Here is a 21040-nt window from a genome sequence, read left to right on the forward strand (position 1 = left end):
TGCCTATAGTTGTGGGAACATGTTGAGAACTTTTTGAGTGTATTTCCTATGAGACAGAAACAGCAACTGCCCCAGGTATGTAGAATGAAGGATGCTATGTACCTAAAACAAACTGAGACGACAAATTTTTTTTACCTTTGAATTAAGTCTAAAAAAGGTTTTAGACGTTACAATCTTGCCACACTATAAGCTCATTGTTCAATGCGTCTTCTCTATAAAAATTTGGTCGAAATGAAAAGCTTTGCAAAATCTTTGTTTTGCCATAAAGGCGTCATTGTAATTGACACTGACCAGCCAATGACAAAACAGAATGGGCATGCGTATATCAATCCAGGGAATGGAAACTGTTTCTCTATCGTAATCCACTTCTTGCGAATGGCAGTAGAAGACAACTGTAAAGATGTTGAATCATTCAAATGTAAAGAAAAATCATTCTAATTGCCTTTTGCAATGTCCCTAAAATTATATTTACAAAAACACACGTTTTTTCAACTTATCTGAGCTTAATATAAAATCAATAAAAGTATCAGGACTAACTCAAATTATTTAACATGGATAAAATATAACTGTAACAAACCAAGAAAGATATGATTTGAATATTTGTATTGGCTTCTTGATTACCAAAGTCCTGTCCACTAGATTCCTAATTGCAAATAAGGTCTGATTTATGATCTGATCACAGATAAACTTGCAGCTAGAAATGGGATAAACCACTATACCAGGGCTTTGGGGAATGGCAAGGTTTGCTGCTTGATAAAGTCTTGAACCGAGGTCAAATAACACATTGAAAATTAATGACATTACTACTGATGAACCGAAACAGCCGGACAGACTCCTATGGAATAAATAAAATTCTGCGTTATTAACGTTAAGCGGCCACAGGGTACTTAATTCTACAGCACGTGGCAATATTTGGACAGGAAAACCCTGTGTACATCGAATTACTTCATATCACCACGATGTCTGCTTGCTGTTTAAGCCTGGCGTATAATTAGGCATACCGATTCAGTCAACTACCGTGAAGTAACCGCGGAGTAGCAGGTTGCAAAACAACCAGTGACGTTTGTTGGCACCAAAGACCAGGATTCGAGCATCTTAAACATGAAACTACGAGCCTAAAAATCACTGCCATCATCATCATCATCATCGGATATCACGAGGCTTTGGCTCTTGTCTTCTTCACCCTCGCTTTCATCCGAGTCCCCAAACCTGTAACTGACTTTATTGGCTTTTCTTGTAGCACGGGAACGAGACGGCTTCGAAGGCCCCGGATCAGAATCATCAAACGAAAACCTGTCTTCGTCGTCATCACTGTCCTCAAAAACCTTCTTTTTCTTTGCAGCAACTTTAGTTGGTTTCGCCTTTTCTCTTTTCTTTGTGTCTTTTTTGGGATCTCCCTTCACTGGCTAAAAATTAATGAGAATCAAACTAAAATCGACGCACCTTCAACAAAACGTCTTACACACGCAACTTTCGCCTCATTATCGGCCGTTGTTTACGGAGGGAGGAAAGAGCGAGCAAGAAGTTATAAATATCACAGGAGCAGAGCCAAATGAAAGGCAGAAGAACGAACGATTGCTTTACTTAAATTTTCTCAGGTGGCACATCCTTTCCTCAGGTGGCACATCCTTTCCTCAGGTGGCACATCCTTTCCTCAGGTGGCACCTTCCTTCCTCAGGTGGCACCTTCCTTCCTCAGGTGGCACCTTCCTTCCTCAGGTGGCACCTTCCTTTCCCAGGTGGCACCTTCCTTCCTCAGGTGGCACCTTCCTTCCTCAGGTGGCACCTTCCTTCCTCAGGTGGCACCTTCCTTCCTCAGGTGGCACCTTCCTTCCTCAGGTGGCACCTTCCTTCCTCAGGTGGCACCTTCCTTCCTCAGGTGGCACCTTCCTTCCTCAGGTGGCACCTTCCTTCCTCAGGTGGCACCTTCCTTCCTCAGGTGGTACCTCCCTCCCTCAGGTGGCACCTTCCTCCCTCAGGTGGCACCTTCCTTCCTCAGGTGGCACCACAGGGTAGGTATGGGTTAGTATGAATAGAGAGGCAACAGGGCAGAATAAATGGGAAGAAGATAAATGAAAAAATCTGGGATGGGGCAATATAGAGGTAGTTAGCATTGAAGAGGGAAGGTACAATGCAATGTAACAAAATCCACCGGGAAAAGTACTGCTCCCTTTTTATTGATGAACAAACTATCCAGCCAATATCAAAACGGACAAGATGCTAATATTGAACAGAAAGAGTTAACAAAGAGTTCGAAAAAAACAGACAACGATCTTTTTTTCTACCAATTTCTGTTCCTGCTTGTAATATAATTCCCGTATAACGAGAAACAGTTACGCAGTGAAAACAGTGTAACTATAACAGTTGACCTACAAACAAAATCAGTTTACCTTCTCTTCAGATGCGACTGGCTGTGCAGAATCTTCATCGCTATCTGTCAGCAATGCAGCTCTCCTCTTGTCCATTGCTTTTGCTGCTGTTGCAAATAAAGTCATTTGCTTTTCATCTTTCTTCGCCGCCCCCCTCTTCTTTGTTGCAGCCCCCTTTGACGCAGCTTTCACTGCCCTGGGACCGACTGGCTTTTTAGCAGCTATGGTTTTTTTCTTCGCTGCCGGCGGAGATGAAACATCTTCAATTACAGCAATTTCAGAGTCTTTGTCACTGTCCAATGACTTGTCCAATGACTTTTCCAATGACTTGTCCGAAGCCATAGCTGATTCGTGGCTAGCATCTTTGCTCTTCTTGGGTGTCAGTCGTTGAATTAATTCTTTTGTTCTTTCCACTTCGCTGTTTTCACCATCTGATTCTATGGTCTCGAAGACCAGAGACGACTTGGGCTTTTCAAGCGCTGGTAGTTTCCTCTTTTTCGACGGAAGAAACGCATCTTCCCTTTCGTCATCGGAGATGTGGAAATCTTCTTCATCCGAAGATGGAATCGTAAGCTTCTATTAAAAAGGGCATGACAAACATTGATTGGTGAACACTGCTAAGTAATATAAGTCTTTGTTACGTTGAAATTTTTATTATTTTTTTAATTACGTTGAATGTTACAACAAAACAACACCAAATCGTTCAGGTTTTACCCTCAGGTTCTTCGAAATCTTTGTGGCAATCCAGGAAAATAAAAGCGAATGATTAATCGAAAGTTTCTAAAAGCAGAATATGTCATAATTGTAAAAAAATGTAATTGATTGTATCACCTTTGGTCTCTTCTTTATTTTTGCTCCATCGAAACTGAGTGTTGATTGCTTTTTGGTCCCGTTCAAAACTGCAAAACAAGAGAGAATGCGGAAATCTGCTTTTACTAATGCGGAAAGCCTTACAAATAATTAACGAAGAGCAATGTTTAACAAAAGCTAATCTAGACGTGATCTTTGACTAAGAGTTTCACAAACCACTGATTATAGATATAAGGGTCAACAAACATAACAAGCACCTTTCTTTTGAGCCAATCTTTCTGCAAGTGACAAGATTCCTGATGTGATATTACTACTCGTTTCGCTGTCCTTTTCGCTGTCCTTTTCGCTGTCCTTTTTGCTGCTCTTTTCACTGCCCTTTTCACTAACTGCGTCATTCGACTCTTTACTTTCTTTCTTCACGACATTGTTTTCCTTAGCAGCGGTCTTTGCCGTCGTCTTTTGCTTCTCTTTCTTCTTCGTCACTTTCAACTTTTGCTGTCGCCCTCCTCTCGATGCCATGGCACTCTTCCTTGAGGCCTCGTCTTCTTCACGCTCCGTCGCCTCAACTCTCTAAAATAAAACTCTTACGTCATTGCCAAGAATTATCAATGTAGAAAGGAACTGGTTTGGTACAATTTAAGCAGCTCACATGTAGGTCACTGCTCAGGACATAGCACTTCGTGGAAAGATTTGACAAAACATCGCATAACTACAAAATTAGAATGCCTTAAAGTGCCTGATGAATTTCCTCGGCAACGCACCTCTAATTCCTCAAGGAAAACGTCCAGGTCGTTCAACCAGAGATCTTCTGGTGTCTTCTGGAGCAGCATTTCAAGTTCTGCTTTCTGTAATTGAGAACATTTTCAGCGTTACATCATGGATGCACAAAAACGAAAATATTTCTGTTACAAAAATATTTCAGAGAGCATAAAAATGAACTGAAAAGGCCGATTGTATTGTATTATTCTGCAATCACTTTTAAGGAACAAATAAAGAAAAGTACAGTTTTGCAAACAATATGTTATGAGATAATGGAATACAAATAATATTTTAAGTTAGTAAAGGTTGGCAAAGGGGGTCTGGACTGAATGGAAATTAATAACTGTCATTCATTTTTTTCTCTGACACCCGTATAAAGTTGTTTTAGGGTATTGGGACTGCCGCAGAGACATCCAATGACGAAAAGCATTACAGAAGTCAGCGATAATAGAGTTTCAATGCGCCAACCTTCTTATCACGTTCAGATAAAAGCTCGTCTTTCCTCTCTTTAGACAAACTCCAAAGGTTCATATTCAAGATGTAGTTGAAGTCTGGACCAGCGTCACTACTGACAACACTACCATCCTCGCTCTCATTGTCCAGCACTACCTCCTTCTCAATTGATTTCTTCCATGCTTTGACCGGATCCGATATGTACCCCTTCTCGACTAGAGTCGTAACAACATCTCTCTTGCTGCGATTTTCTAAAAAAATTCAAAATTCCACATATTTATTCATACATAGATAGGATAATATATATCCTGATAAGTGAGTTTTTCACGAAAAAGGCTTGTAGGGTTAAAATATGTGGTTCTATGTTCTTGGACTCTATGCTATATATATACAGATATATTCAGAACAAATGACGCCTGTCCATTATCTAATTAGCTTGTCACGCGAAATTAGCATGAATAAAACTTAACATCAAATAGAATACCTTTTTTAATAGAATACCTTAGACCGAACATCCAGTGTGAAACGGGTTCTAGTAGTCAGTGAGTAATAGCATTTGTAGGTGTCCGTAATTGTTTCATTTAGCTGTTGCCTGTTCTACATTTTTTTAGTTTAATGGCCACAGGCTAATCAGTTGTACCGTTCTTGTAGTGTTGTACACTTTGTGAAGTAATTAGGAAAGTATAGTAGGATGTAGACGTAAAACATGTATTGTAAAAATTTTATATGATAAAAAAACAAGGAAGAGGATCACATTGAGAGGGTGCATATTACGTTGGGGGGGGGGGGGGCATTCAGTTGAAGAGGCAGGTGTTCTGCCAATGATTCGAGGATTCACTTGTGTTTAATACATAAAACAACAGCAAAACAAAGCAAATTTTGAAGACTTCATTACCAATAAAAATTTTGCCGTCGATCTTTTCCAGAATAAACCGTGCTTGGTTTTCCATTTTTAACGCCTCTGCTTCAAGCATTCCTCTCAAATAGGATTTCCTCTCTCGGTAATTTTGCCTTCTCACCTCAAAGAACTCCTTCAGAATTTCCTCTGCAGTGTTGTACCTACGCAAAACTCCTTTTGCATCAAACAGCACCTTCAAATGAAAATCAGGCTACTATCAAATCGTGCAAGTGCTTAAACAGGTCAAGTGAAAATCTTACAGCTTCTCAAAATGTACCAGCAAGTACGTCGGAACATTAGCTTAAGGTTACCTACCCGTAAATGTCTGGCCTAATGGTGATACAGAAAAATCAATATTCCTTGGCGGGTGGAAGCCTGGCTTGAAATCTTGTCTATTAGTGCCATCAGGGGCCAAGCGATGATGTATCAAACCGATTAAAATCAATCTGCATATATTAAGCTCTAATGTGATAAATTATGTCGCGGAGTTGATTCTCAACTTGAAAAATCATCATATAAACATTGGCAACAAATATATTAACCAAACGTTGTTATTTCAATGCGCGGATGACGTCAAAACAAGACTCAAGACAAACCATTGAAGTGCAAGGAAGTGAGCCCTCGAGCCTGAACTTTTTCACGATTCCTTCTTGCTCAGCCTTTGCCAGTTCGTTTTCCCCCATTGTAGCAAAAAAGTCGATAGTCTTATCTGTGCAACAGTCGCGGTAATCACTGAAAAGAAAAATTAACACTGCCGGGTTACACAGACTATCAGTACAGGAAATCAAATGACTAGGAAAAGTTGTTTTCGTTGGGCAAAAGAGCAAGGACAATTTCCTTACCTTATGCACGGTTTCACTTTCTCCGTTCCATGCAAAAAAGACTCTAAAACACTTTCCTTGTAGTTTGATGTCCATGTTTTGACTGGCAATTCTGTGATTTCAACAGTTGTATCATCGACTATGTTATAGCATCCAGTGCAGCTGTATTTGTTTGGTTCAACTTCCTCAATGGTGCCTTTAAAATTCTTGTACCAGGGAATCTATTGGGCAACAGGAAATAAACAGAAAATTACAAAGACCCAATTCGGTCACTCGTGACAAATCTAGAAGGCATTCAGACCTCATACAATAATTTTGCGGATGAAAGATTACATCTAACATCTACTTAATGCAACAAAGGAGTTTGCTACGTTACGTCAATTTTCACTTCGTAGATAGACAGGGCAGGCAAAAGCGTGCTAACACTGCAAAGGAGATTGAAATGCAAAGCGTGCTAAGGCGTCATTGGATGATGCTGTAACCAAAGAAAGACTTGTTTGTCAATTTTAAAATCCAAGCTGTTAAGTTAAATAAGACCCAAGAAAAAACAGATCTTTGGCATTCATGATCCTGATGGGCTAAGATATCTTACTCACCCAAGAGTTGGTCTAAGTTATGTGAAAGAACATAAATTTAGGCATAATCTCAATGATACAACCGACCCGATGTGCCTGTTTAATGATAGTTTAGAAGACATTGCCCATTTCTTGCTGCTCTGCCATAAACACTCAACACACAGAGCCCCGTTCCTTGACGAAGTATCATACATATCCATGTTTTACGATTTAAATATTTACAGTTTAAACGATAATGATTTGGTTTCACTACTTCTGTGCGTTAATACCCAGTTTAGTGACATTTGAAATAAGCATATGCTGTCAGAAACTAAAAAATAAATTACTGCTACAAATCGATTTGTATGATCATCATTTCATTTTCATTTTCAAGACCTGGTAAGGAAGCTGCACATTTCAACTTCCTCTTTTTCTTTCCATTTTCCCCCTTTTTGTGTTTCTTTGTTGTTCTTTTCCTGTTTGGCTACAAGGGAGATGTGCATGTACACATTCTTTGTGATATCGTCCTGTTTTGTTTAATGTCTAAATGTGTCAATACCTTAATGATGTTGGAAATATTTTTCTTTTTCTTCTTGTTATTTTAAATTGTAAATGTCCGCACCTGTGATGAATCAGGGAAAATTTTCACGCATAGTTGCCCAATTGGCATATCTTGAGAGCGTCCTTCAATAGTTTCGAATGCCTCCCAATTGGTTCAAGAATTTTCTGCATTAAATTACCCTTAATTTCTTGAAGAGCATTTGCTCGATTAACGCACCAACTAAATTGTTATCCCAATCAATCATTAAAGTTGCAGCAGATGTGACGTTCGCCATCTTTGAAGGGTCGTTTCATATGATTGGCTAAGCTAGTAATATCAAGAAACTTTTGGTTCGCATTGCGAATTCGGATGAAAAACTAAATTCCGAATGCATCATATTCGGAGTGTAAATTGGCCTTAATCGACATGGAGATAACGACAACCCAAAAACAATAAACGTCGGATAACTTTCATTGGAGGATCTGCATAAAATATTTTTTTTCTTTACAGGCAGAGTAAAGATGCAAGTCATAGCAAATGAAGCATAGAAAAGCAAAAAAGAAAACAAAAAAGCAAGGAGAAATAAAGACGGCCTACCATTGGCTTCAAAGCTTCGCCAGCAATCATTCTTTTAATGTTTTCAGCAAGGTCTCTAGGGTTGTAATTTGGTACCTTAGTTGACCAACCTGTCCCGATCCCTTCTGCACCATTCACCAAAACCATTGGCAGAATTGGACAGTACCACTCTGGTTCTATCTTCAAGCCATCATCAAAATTGTAGTTAAGAATTGGGTCATCCAAAACAGGGAAGAGCAAGCGGGTCAACGGGCTCAGCATTGTGAAAATGTAACGCGGACTAGCAGAATCTTTACCTCCATTGATTCGTGTCCCAAACTGGCCGATAGGCTGAAGCAAATTTATGTTGTTGGAACCAACATAATTTTGAGCCAAATTCACGATTGTGCCCATCAAGCTTATCTGCAAGGCAAAATATCAAACAAATTTGGCAATAGTGACCCACACTGTAATGTTTCAGTTTGACGCAGGGAATGGGGATGGGAAGGGACCAGCCACTGAAGACTGCATGGTTCGTTATTTACACTAAATGTACTGAATATAATTTATTCTGCAAAACAACAAGGAGCCAGTGTAAAATAATAAAACGAATAGACTGGGACTTAATTTTAAAAGATTTGTTTTAGAAGTAATCATCGTACAATCAAATCAACATTTTAGAAACTTTCAACGCAACGACGCATGCAAAATACACAGCATAATGCAATCACGAACCGAAGGCTAACAAAGGTTACATGAAATTTGTGAATTGTCTATAGGCCAGATTTGGATTTGGTCTCATTTTGATTTTGAAAAATGGGCTCATTTCATGACAAATACATACGAAATATTAATTTTAATCGAAACATGTACCGAATTCATACAAAAAAAATGGCAAAAAAGGGCAACAGAAATGGAAAAATTCAATTGAAAAAACTAGGAATTAACATACTTCACCGTGATGATATGCTGAGATCTCTGCAACAGAACCGGCAAGTTGTGCAACTTTTACTTCTCGTTTATCGTTCCTCTTCAAGCAAGTGAAAAGAACCTTCCTTTGACCAGGTTTGAGCCCTACGAAGAGAAGCTAAAGTTATCACTTGGAAATCCCTTGGAAAAACAAAGCTTGCCATTAATGAAGCAAATGTTTTCATATCAAAAGAATCAGCAACTGACGAACACAAAAACAAAAAATCACATTTATCAAAATGATTGAAATGGTACCGTCGACGAGAGATGGGATCGATCTTTCATTGTCTGCATTCGAGAACAGTATCAGCTCTTTATTGACGAAATCTGTATAAGTCACTTTCCTTGTTTCTGTTCCATACAAGTAGATTTCTGGCATTCCAAGCTCCCTTCGTCTTTTCCTTTCCTCCATTCCAGATGTTAACCAGTCTTTTCTGTTTGATACCATCTTCTTGCTGAATGCCTTGTTAAAGTTAAAGCATGAAGTTTGTTAAAGAAAACAGCATGAATAAATTCATCTTAATTACCTTAATACATTATATATATTGGGCAGCACCCTTGTGGAAAGAATTTTCCTCCTGTCAGCATTTGCCTTATGATTATATATATAGATATAGATAAATAGATACAGCTTAGAGTATAAACTGAAAGTGATGATATAACGGGAAACAAGGCAGGACTTACAAGCTCGATTGCTTGGTCACTTGATGGCCCATCGTAATCAAAATGTATTCGATGCCTAAGCATGTCACTGAAATATTCCTTGGCTTCTTTACTTGTGCTTGTACCCAAACCTTTGTAGTACTTCACTTTCCATGATTTCGAGTTCGGAGTTCTGTCTTTCCATTCTCTAAATTCTGGCAAGCTGAAGAATGAAAACGTCTGACCTCCCTTCGAAACCTGGAATCATAGAGCATAAAAACGTAGCAAAATTCTTTAAATTTTCCTTTATGATCTGTTTTTCATTGTTCTACAAAGATATCAATAAAGTGGCAATCTACATAATACATGGATTTTAAATTGCAAAAATTTATCAACATGGAAGTGAAGGAAGGGATGTTGGAAATCGGCATAAAAACAATCGTTTACAAAAAACTTCTGGTCCTAGGCAATTTCTGTTCGAAATGCTATTTAACCTATCAAGACTTGCCAGCGCCTTCGTTACTCTTAATTGCTAGTGAATAAATGTTTTATTGTCGTAATTCATCAGCAACAACAAGGTTAGAGCTAATACCTTGACGATTGGAGTGATGAACTGCTCTAGAAAGTTTGTTTGTAGAAGACTAGGCCAATTATGATGAATGAAATTGATGAGGAGTCCTTTGATGTGTGACCCATCTTGATCTTGATCTGTCATTATCATTAACTTTCCATAACGCAGGGATTTCAAATCTGCTTCACTTGTATACTTCTTCTTGTACTGGAGTCCTAAGATTTTCACCACATTGTTGATCTCAGCATTTTCCATTATCTATGAAATTGTAATATTGTAGTAATTTAAGTCACAAAGACGTTTTGGAGTTCATTTTGTGCAAGAAAGATAGTTCGATTGCAACATGGTATCTCAGGCAACATTTATCAGTTAAGATCAACGAGGAAATTGACAGATCCGAAAACAAATTAAAATACACTTTTACAGTCATATGAAAGGCAGACGATTAATTACCTGTTTACTAGTTGCTTCCCGTACATTCAGCAGCTTACCACGCAAAGGGAACACACCATACTTGTCTCTGCCAACAACCCCAAGACCACTGATTGCCAATGTTTTGGCTGAATCTCCTTCGGTTAGAATGAGTGTGCAGTTTTGCGATTTGGTGGTACCAGCATCGTTAGCGTCATCAAGCTTTGCAATTCCCTTTAGCTTGGTCTTCTTGATACCTGAACACTGGCTGTTCAATTTCTCTTGCGTCTTGAATTTCACCCAAGACATAATGCTGTCCATAACACCACAACCTTGCACCTAGATACAAACAAGAACAAACGAGAAGTCTTGTGAGATACAGACAATAGAGTAATCGAAAATCATTTAGCGCAAAAATTTTAGCCATTAGTTCATAGAAAATGACAAGAGCATATGTCATACCCAGCACAACAAAACAAATGTATTTGGTCATAACAAAAAGTTTGTAAAGGGCTAAACAAATACCCCAATTCTAGTAAAACTTCCAAATTCAATGCCAGTCTCGACATAAGCAAGATTTGTCGTACAAAATGTTGTCTTGACTATAATAGATAGTTTGTAAACAAGATCCATTGCAAGGAGCCACTGTCACTTTCAGCATTGTGCCCATCCCAGTTTTATGGGATTCTAACAATGCAGTCAACAAATTTTTAATATACTGACTGAACCTTGTTTTCTTGCAGTTACAATAAGTAACATATAATATACAATAATTATATGTATTATGTAAGTACCATTTTGATAAACTTCTCAGAGAGTTCACAAGTCGATCCAAAAGATTTTTGATTCAGGGTCATGTTCTCTTTTGTTTGAGAGTCAAAAGCAGGATTTTCAATCAAGCAGTTTACAAAAACCCAAAGATGGTTCTTAATTTGGAATGGCTTTATATTGAGCTCTTTGCTTGCTTTCCTTTTCACAGCCACAATCATCTTTGAAACAACCTGATCCACTACGTAGTTTATGTGCGTTCCACCCTAAAAGAGTTAAGAAAGCTGCAACTAAGTTTACTGACAACACTCTGGTATTGCATTTGCTAAGAATATATAAGCATTTTGTAAAAGAAACAACAGTATGTTCCAAAAATACTAATGTTTATATGTACCAAAACTTTATAATGCTACAAATGATAAAAGTGGATGGAAATCATGTAAATACACGAGCTTTTCACATTGAAATTTGACAGCACTGGCTGGCTTTCTTATTTATATAAAATCAGAGGGCAAAAAATTGTCTAATGGTGTATTTTGAGGAAAGTTCAGTGATGTCTCTTACCTTTGTAGTAGCAATACTGTTGACAAAACTGGCTTGCTGAAATCCACAATCACTGACAGTAACACAAACTTCCCATCTTGGATTGCAAATTTCATGAACAACCTTCTGATCTTCGTCTTTTTTGGCACCTCTCAAATAAAGGTCAACATATTCCTTGAAGCCTCTGACCTGGAATTAATAGAAATAAACTCTTGCGAAAAACTCTAGATAATTATTAGAAGGTTGCAGGGCTTTTACGTTCAGAGATCAACGCGCGCTGCCAAAAATTCGCGTGACAAGAGTGGGGGTGCGCGAATCAAATTTAATTGTTAACACAGTGCAACAAAGTTTTTTCTATTGAATCATTAAACATGACAAAACTTTTAATTAATTGACTGAATGCTACACATTGTATAGTTGTGTTCATGTTCAGTTCTGATCAGCAAAGTTAAAGAGAAAACACACAAAAATAGCTTTAGCAAATAAAAAAAGAAGGCCCCATTTAACCAACAAATGGCAAAGGGGCAATTAATAATGTGTTAGTCCGTTGGAAATCAGACCCTGTTCTTATTACTCTATTTTCGTAGGGAAACGGAGCTGAATAGATCGTTTCTGATTTTGGGTAATGGAGACATTTGAAAATGACGTTCAAAGTTATCATCAGAAAACAGAGTCGTTTGAAAGCGAATCATTTTAATGGGAACAGCGACAACGAAGTCATTGGAGAACGGTGTCATTTAAAAACGAATTGTTTTAATGAGAAAATCGAAAATTGAGTCAATTAAAAACGAATTCGTTCATCTTCAGTTTCAAGATGAGCTCGAACAAAGGAAATGAAAACGGACAAAATAGACCGCCGCAATATTGACATTTGCTCGTTTTCTTATTGCTTAATCTGATCTTGCTTCAATGGTCAAAACACACTTAATTGTCATTTTAAGCTTCTCCAAGTTAACAAACAAAATTCTATATCTTTTTAACATGAGTTCTATTTAACTATAAGATTGGCAATTTCCACGGGGGCTATTTCCACAAAGGCTATTTAGCCCATGCAACTGGACTGTAGAGGGTTTTTCTGTCATTTTTGATCATCTCTTTACAAGATAGACCTAAATCATAACGGATATCTGTTACCTTGAGTTTTTCTCCATTCAGAAGAACAGTTACTCCTTTTAAGGCACCTGCGATGTCATATGCTCTCCTCTTCAGAAGTGCAACCATGTCATCTGTCAATGTTTCCATATGGAATCTTGCAAGATCTGGCTCAAAGGTAACACAGGTAAAATCGGTTCCCCTGAAATCATTAATGGAGGCATCAGCAGTCTTTGTCATGTTATTCTTCCAAACCTGCAAAATTAGATTGCATCAATTTACTTGAGGTCTTTACGAATTCATATTTTTTAAATGAGTTTCTTTTGCATGGTAGTCATAAAGTGCTATATTGGGATATTTCAAAAGGCTGTAGCTGTTTACGTTTCAAAAGTAAAGTGTTTGTAGCATGCATATAAAGTAACGGAGGGAATCGGAATAAAGTAACGGAAGGATGCATGTTAACAGATGTGGAAAATTTTAGAATTATTACTTTAATATGACAACTATGACAAATATTAAATGATCTGATACTGTGTTAATCCAACTTTATCTGAAAAACTTTGATGAAACAAGGGGTAACATTAGATATAAAGGTTAACAAAGGTCAGTATGCCTTGCACATATTAACATGCAGCTTTATTGTAGGTAATAGTTGAAATCCCTCAACAATCTGTGCAAGCCTTAGTTAACAGTAAAGTTTTTCAGGGCTGTCAAGAATAGCAATTCAAAGATTGCCTAAAAATACTTAAGAACACTTAGAATCATTTTAGTATTAATATTTGCAAGAAATGTACCAAAGCCTTCAAAACAACATCTTGATCAGTTTATTATAATACCACATGAGACAAGTATCACACTTCTGGATTTCCCAATTTATTTGCCAGTTCTGAGACATGAAAATTAATTAATCTTGTTTTTCCTGTCAAAATATTTTGAATATTAATACATTTTTAAATAACTGCCTTTGGAAAATCATGCACATAAACTTTAGAAAGCCAGGGCCACATGGTACAGAGCACTGAAATAATTGTAGCATTCCACAATTTTTAGGAAATGACTACCCTTATATTGTATGACAACAATTTTTATAAATTAAGGAGTGAAAAATTCTAAAACTAAACAGCTACAAATATTCTAAAATAAGTAAGTAACGGAAGGAAAAAAGCACAGAAAAGTAACACAATGAAGGCTTTGAGATACCCTAAACAGTTGAAAAACATTTCTATTGAAACTAGCTTGTGTCAGCAATCTTATTTGGACAGAAAGAGATAGTTCAGATATATGGTATTGGTGAGTTGGATGTTAAGTACCCAGAAGAGAACATTTTGATACAGTAACATATAAAGTAACAGAAGGAATTTTGTTACTGCAAGGCATCATATGGTTAACAACCAAGCCACCAAAACAACTACTCTAAAATATTTTAAAATACATGCTCCAAAGAAATTCTAGCTCAAATTCACCTCAAAATTTAAACTTGGATACAATCAAAAAATACACCACACTTCAAATATCAATTATTCCTAATCTTCACTGCCCTTTAGTTCAAAACATAGTTGAAATAATTCTTGGCTTGATTTTTTTATATTGTTTAGATATCATAGAATCATGTAAATGTCATCTATACTCTTGGTTTATAGTTTAAATTTTTCAAAATCTGTCCCTCATTTTTGAAATATGCCCATATATCTTTTGGTACCATTCTGGCTCAATTCAAGAACAAATAAATCTATGGATGCACTACAATGATAGCAAGTGATATAAACATTAACAACAAAATTAAAGCTTCCAGATTTAGCCCACTCAAAAACTCAACACAATTTTTTACACTGAAGCTCCAAATGGCAACCTTAAATTTGACAATTGGAAGTGCATCTGGGATATTTCTGTTGAAATCATCACAATTGAATGCAATATTATTTGTGAGCATCACTAAAATTTATGAAAACTGGCTCATATGTTTGCATCATTAAGATATAAACCTCATTAAGGCTTTCCTTTTCCAAAACATGACCCTTTCTGATTTCACCAATTTCTTGAAGGCTTCGCATGAAATCCTCGACAACGCAGCGTGAAGATGTGAATTGAATAATAGTGACAACAACAATAGTGACATTTGTTGGCTATACATGTTTTTGCAAAGGCGGTCAATAGCCTACATCAATAATTTGGCAAGGGTGATGGCAAGGGTGATCGCCCGCGTGAAACAAAAGGCCTGTAAGTGTATTTATAAATTTAAGGAATAACAATCTTAAAGCAAATGTTGACTAAAACTGGTTTTAAATGCATCATGAGTTTTAGGAAAAGATGCTTTAGAAGCAAGAAAATGAAGAAACTAGATAAAATATGATTTAGCTTTACTTTCTGTTGTCGAGAGCCCAAACAAGTGTCCAATGTCATACTTGAAACCCTGAGCACCTCACTTTCATGATTGAAATACTTTTTTAAAGAGTTGATCCATGCCATGTCTATTTGTTCATTTCCAGTCCACCAGCAGGTAATAAATCACTTAGGAATGGAACTTGAGGCATAGTACAATGTTTCATTATTGAAGTCAAAACAACAAAGGAACCTTACTTGCTTAAACTTCTTTCCAGACTCTGAGCATGCTGTCTCCACCACAAACTTCTTGCTGAAAATGTTGCAAAGTTTTGCTCCAAAGCCATTGCGACCTCCTGTGACTTTCTTTTGAGTGTCATCATAATTTGAAGAGGTCAAAAGCTGTCCAAAAATGAGAGTTGGCACATAAACATTCTGCTCTTTGTGAATTTCAATTGGAATGCCCCTTCCATTATTCCATATACTGATTACATTTTTGGCTCTAAAATTGAAAAAAAAAACAGTTTTAATAGGGCAATAAATCTGAAAATTACAAGAATTATGAGAAAAAACTATTCACAAATCTTAATCATTTAACAGAACTTTCTTTAATGTTATCTGAACAAAAAAATCTCCATATTTTAATATTTGTTGACTAGCAATCTCCATCTTTCAGTAATTCATACATTGTTCGATTGTGTGCCTAGAAAGTTAAAGGTGCTCAGTTTGCCAAACATCTGCCTTTTCGTTCCCCAAAAGACCTGAAACAAAGATGACAAACAACTTACACATCAATGGAAATCTTGATCATGTTCATTGAAGAGTCTCTTTGCTTGTTGTCTGCAGCATTAACTGAAAAAAGAACACAAATGATTATTAAAACTAACAGGCAATAGTGGTCAAAGATGACAAAATTGCCAAAAGGTTCTCAGGGAGAGAGAAAGAGAGAAACTAACTTGACCTACCCAACACTTCATCAAAAATCTTGTAAAGCCCAGGGCTGTATGTTATATCTTTCATAACAATCGCCCTTTTATCTTCATCCCATATCCACATGCTTTTATTGGCAGCTTCAGTCGATCCAATGTATGAGTCAGGACGCAGAAGTATATGCTCTCTTTGGGTTTTCTTCTGGTATATCCTCTCCACAGACATCCTCTTGCCTTTCTTAGACTTGTTTGGGCTGCCATTGACTGGCATTTTGTTTGAGTCATGTGCCTTTGAATATCAAAGTTAAAGTTATATTTAACATATTGTTTATATGTGCAAAGATTAACAAAACAGGCCATTGATGTGCTGAGGTACAAGCATAAAAATTCTTGGAAAGGATCAAAGATATTAGTTTTTTTCTGACAAGAAAGGGAACAAGTTCAAAGACAAAATGAAAATACTGTGCAAAAAAAAGATTTGACCATTTGTACAGACTCAAGTAAGGATAAGTTCCACACTTGAGCATGCTAGCCAAATGCTAATGTTTCAGATGTTCACTCACTCTCACTATGAGACAAATACAGTGGCAGTACATATATACACTTATGTTAAAAAAGTATTGGGGCAAACTACAACATTTCAAAGACATATCATCCAACAAATTTGGAAAACTTTTTAAAAATCTTTTTCATTATTCCACAATGGTAGCTATTTACATGAAATTTGTTGTAAGACATTGTTGATGTTTCAGTGCCTTTTATGTATGCCAAACAATTCAAAAAACATCAACCATTAAACATATATTGGCCTTGAGATGGAAGCAAGGGAGTTCTGAAAAATCAAGAACTTTGTTACAAGAAGCAGCTTTTGTGGTGTGTAAGAAGTTTTTCCTTACAATAGGAGCAACAATTTTTTCATGGGTTGGCAGACCGAAGAAATTGATGACACTGAGAGATGAAAGGTCCTTTCTGGGGGAACTGAAAAGTAATAGGTCTGAATTCTAACCAGACATTATATTGTCGTATAAGAAAAATTAAATTTAGGAACATAAGCAAAAACGTGGCTGTAAAAATAATAAGAAATACAAATTTTCCAGCTTTACAAGAAAAAAATGCTTTCTCAAAGCAAAAATTAATTGTCATCCAATGAAAACTATGGCTTTAACTTTAGTGTTATGCAGTTTTAAAAGTAGCTTCAATAATTTCATGAAATTGTAACGTTTTCATTGATTCAGTGAACTTCATATGAGACTTAATAGTTTGATTTTGGAATATTCTTTGTAAACTATTTTGTTATGCAAATGTGAATCTAAAAAATTGAATTTGTTTGGACATCTTCAAAAAATTGCTAAGGCCATGCGAGTTTGCTTTGCTGTTTTTAGGCCATACAACTCTTTAGCAGAATTTGCTCAAAACAATTACATATTATTTATAATATTATTTATAGGAAAATTGTAAGAATCCAATGCTTTTATAGTTATGATTCAAAAATTGTTTTGTTCAACATTTAACCTCATTTTAGGGATACATAGGCCTACCTTATTTGAAAATTCATATCTGAACAAAGTTTGTTGTGAACCCTAATAGTGTGACCATATAGTTTTTTAATTGAATTGTATTGTATTGGTTTCTACCTAGCGTCTGAAGTTAGTTTATAGGACACTGAGAAGCTTATGCTTATTGAGCAGTGTACTGGTCCTTCCTCTCGATGTGACCACACCTCTTGATTCCTACACCTGGAATTTTTAAGAGCTGGCGACTCTCCTCACTCTGGGTGAAAGTTGGTCATGACAGGGACTCGAAACAAGGACCCTTGCATCTGCAGTAAGCACCTCTAACAACTGATCCAACCTCGCAATTTGCCCCAATACATTTTGAACGTAAGTGTATATATGCACTCTCCTCACAAAAATATTGCACCAACCTGAAGGAGGTGAAATGGCATGAGGATGATCAAAAGCTATTGTTGTGCGAATTGATTGTGTTTTTAAGTGGGGAATGGGAGTGGGTCGGAAGTGAAACAACCACCAATCAAAACTTCAATCTTTTTAGAGCACTTTTTTAAAAAAATAATGAGCTGAAACGTCTTTTAACAGTTTGAAATTTTAATATTTTGATGGAAGGCACAAACTTTTGAAACCGCTTTCAGCCTCCTTGGAATTGTTGGATATATATAAATATATATATAAAGTTGGGCAATATATCATTGTGGAATTTTGTGTCAAACCTGAAGAATTCTTGGCTTCCTTTTACTCACATAAATCTTTATTTTGTATTTGTTAAAGACACACTTTAATTGTCTGGAAGGATTTTTAGCAAAAAATCTTGCCATGAGTTTTATGTCCTCTAGTCTCCCTAGGTGTCAATGTCGTGAAGTGAAACAGACCAATTCTTTCCCCACAAAAATAATACATATACAGGGTTCGAGAGGAATGTAGTTTCTTTAAAGTGCTTTCAGGAGGGTCCTCTATATATATATATAAACTAAAATATTTATTTTTTTTAAAATATTATATATATATATATTTACAAAAAAATATTGATAAAAACAATTTATACATATAGTCCCTACTATACTATCTTCATTTTCTCTTTTTATTTGATAATTAATATCGAATTTTTATCTGTGGTTTATAAAACAATGGCAACATCAAAATTTGCAATTTGAATCACGTCAAACAAAGTAGAAAGCTTCTATGAATTGTTTCCACATGTCCAACTATGTTTTATTTTTAAAAATACAATATGCTTCTTCTAAAATCATTATTACACATCTTCTTGATTACATAAATCTTTTTTTGTAATTTTAAAAGTTGGTTTTTAGGGTAATTATTCTTAAAAGCAATCATGAACTTTATTTAGGAGTTTGCTTGGAAGCATTTGATAAACATGTATCTAAATTCACTTATATTGTACATATAATGAAAGGAACACGATCTTGCGGCAAGAAAAAAAAGCATGCATTGAACGGAGGGATATTTTGGCGGGCTTTTGTTTGGCGATAAAACGGCGCAGTTGGGCCTATGGTTTTTTACATTCCTCCCAGAAACGTCAACCTTAGATTGGCAGTTTTAAAGAAGACACAACTTAAAATTACGAGATGGCCATCGAAGAGACTGAGAGTTTTCGAAACATCTACTCAGTAGAGTAATGTGATTTTAAGGGAAAAAAGATAATGTAACTTCAAGTTACCTTTAGGACTTCAGCCATGCCAGTCGATTCGGAGGTCCTGAACTTCCTTTTATTAATTCCAGCCAAACAGTGGGCTTAAAAACTATCCTAATTATGCTTTTCCAGAAGCCTATAAAATGTGAACCCGCCAACAAGTTTATCAAGACGAAACAAGGTGAAGAAGCTGAGAATTCAACCGCCAAATTTTTTGCATTGACCAATCAAGGACATCTTTTGAAGATCTGACCAATCACAAATGACAAAGACTAAAAATGGCGGGATATTGAGGAACACAGGGAAACAACAGGAAGTCACAAGTAAATTTACATTTTCGTTCTTTGTTTAGATCATTTTAGTGGATTTTAGCTGGGATGGCAAGGCTTTTGTTTATATAGAGAGAAAGACAATAGTATTTTGATTTCCCTACTAGTTGACATGTAAAAAAAGGCCCTGATTTACCTACGAGAATATTCCAACTTTTGCTCTCATTTAAAATCCAAAAATTTTGAATACCTAAAAAACTCCGGAAGGCGGTAGAATTTATACCAAACGCAGGCAGAAAAGGAGGAGGCAGCAGAATATATCCAAAAATAACAAGATTCAAAATAACAAGAGCTGGTTAAAAACAAAATAGATAGGTATATTTCATTTCGTTTTGTACCGTCTATTTTATGGATAATACTAAAAATGACGCAAAGAAGAATTAAATATTGTAATAACTTAGCTAGCCCTTTCTTAATCTAACGACACGAGACCGAGAAGAGGGTTACACTATCGAATACTAGCAATAAGCATGGTCTAGAAATGATCAACAACAACAACATTACTCTGACGAAAAATGGTGGATAACAACGCTGACTTTTTCTGTGACTGAAATTCGCTCGCTGTGACAATTTTAGATCAGTGCGAAAAAGGTTAGTTTAAAAAACAAGTACAGTGTATGCTGGTGGCGAAGTATACCATTGTTATTCCTTACCTTGTCTTAGAAGAAGACTCTTGTTTATGATCTCAAAGCTTTATGATGACCGGGAGCTCACTTGCTAGTTAACAAGAATTAACTCTATCATTCATGTTTACTGCTCCCTTTCAAAGGCAGCCTTGCAAATATCGCAGCAACATTCTCAATTATTTTCAAAATCCAACAGACTTCCACTGTCCTAACTTCTGGATCTAAACAAAGCTCCTTCGCATAGCCATTTCATCACCCGCAAGAGATCGTCCTCCGATTTCCGCTCCTGTCTAGCCTGAGTGCAGACTCTACGGAGGAGAAAAAATCCAGAGGATGAGTAAAGTCCTCCGCTTTCCACTTTCGCCCTCGAATCTATGTGACCCTGGTATCCAGGGTCAGGGCCACCGAATGGGGGGCAAGTGGGAAAATTTCCCCAGGGTTTTGACGTCTAGGGGGCCTTATAAAGTTATGAATTCCATTTTAGGAATGGAAAAAAAGTAATAAAGTTTGCATAAAAGTAGTAAAACGTTTTAAACGATTGCAAGAAATGGCTACAAGAAATATTCTGAAATGCCTTTCAAGCTAATCGCAAAAATTTTGCCCCCACCCCGTCCACAGGGGGCCTCATTTTTCGGTTTTTTCCCAGGACCTCCGAAGCGGCTGTGAATTGTTTTTCAAATACCTTTTTTCTGAAGCCTGCCCCATTGCCCTTTGGTCGTTGCGTCTTCCCTGATTAGAACATCTAAGTTCAAACTCCATCGGCATCAAATTTTATTGCTTCCCTCATAGCCATGCTTACTTTCGCATAAGGTCCTTCTAATTTACTAAAAACTCATCCCTTGTGGGTGTGAACAGAAACAAAACGATAAAGCAGCTTTCTTGAACCCCACGATAATTTTTACAAAAATGGTGATGAA

General features: G+C 36.6%; 1 protein-coding gene across 2 annotated transcripts; it reads right to left on the bottom strand.

Moving 5' to 3' along the window:
- Nucleotides 1-411: 411 nt before the first annotated feature.
- LOC135681168 (DNA topoisomerase 2-alpha) lies at nucleotides 412-20384 on the bottom strand. Of its 2 annotated transcripts, none has more exons than XM_065195492.2 (22): nucleotides 20151-20384; nucleotides 16040-16292; nucleotides 15863-15926; nucleotides 15333-15576; nucleotides 12798-13010; nucleotides 11685-11852; nucleotides 11147-11386; nucleotides 10395-10691; nucleotides 9963-10199; nucleotides 9413-9628; nucleotides 8984-9191; nucleotides 8712-8833; nucleotides 7802-8182; nucleotides 6131-6330; nucleotides 5885-6020; nucleotides 5286-5481; nucleotides 4406-4641; nucleotides 3940-4023; nucleotides 3436-3748; nucleotides 3200-3267; nucleotides 2390-2944; nucleotides 412-1406 (listed from the first exon to the last, which is right to left on the bottom strand). In XM_065195492.2, exons 2-22 carry the CDS (start codon nucleotides 16272-16274, stop codon nucleotides 1116-1118), a joined length of 4704 nt encoding a protein of 1567 aa, XP_065051564.2. In that variant the 5' UTR covers nucleotides 16275-16292; nucleotides 20151-20384; the 3' UTR covers nucleotides 412-1115. The 2 variants fall into 2 exon arrangements, with proteins under 2 accessions (XP_065051564.2, XP_065051563.2); XM_065195491.2 differs by lacking the exon at nucleotides 20151-20384 and adding an exon at nucleotides 19196-19409.
- Nucleotides 20385-21040: the final 656 nt, after the last annotated feature.

This window comes from Rhopilema esculentum, chromosome 12 (assembly GCF_057945365.1).
Source record: "Rhopilema esculentum isolate cy_ngs chromosome 12, ASM5794536v1, whole genome shotgun sequence".
In the NCBI taxonomy this organism is placed as follows: domain Eukaryota; kingdom Metazoa; phylum Cnidaria; class Scyphozoa; order Rhizostomeae; family Rhizostomatidae; genus Rhopilema; species Rhopilema esculentum.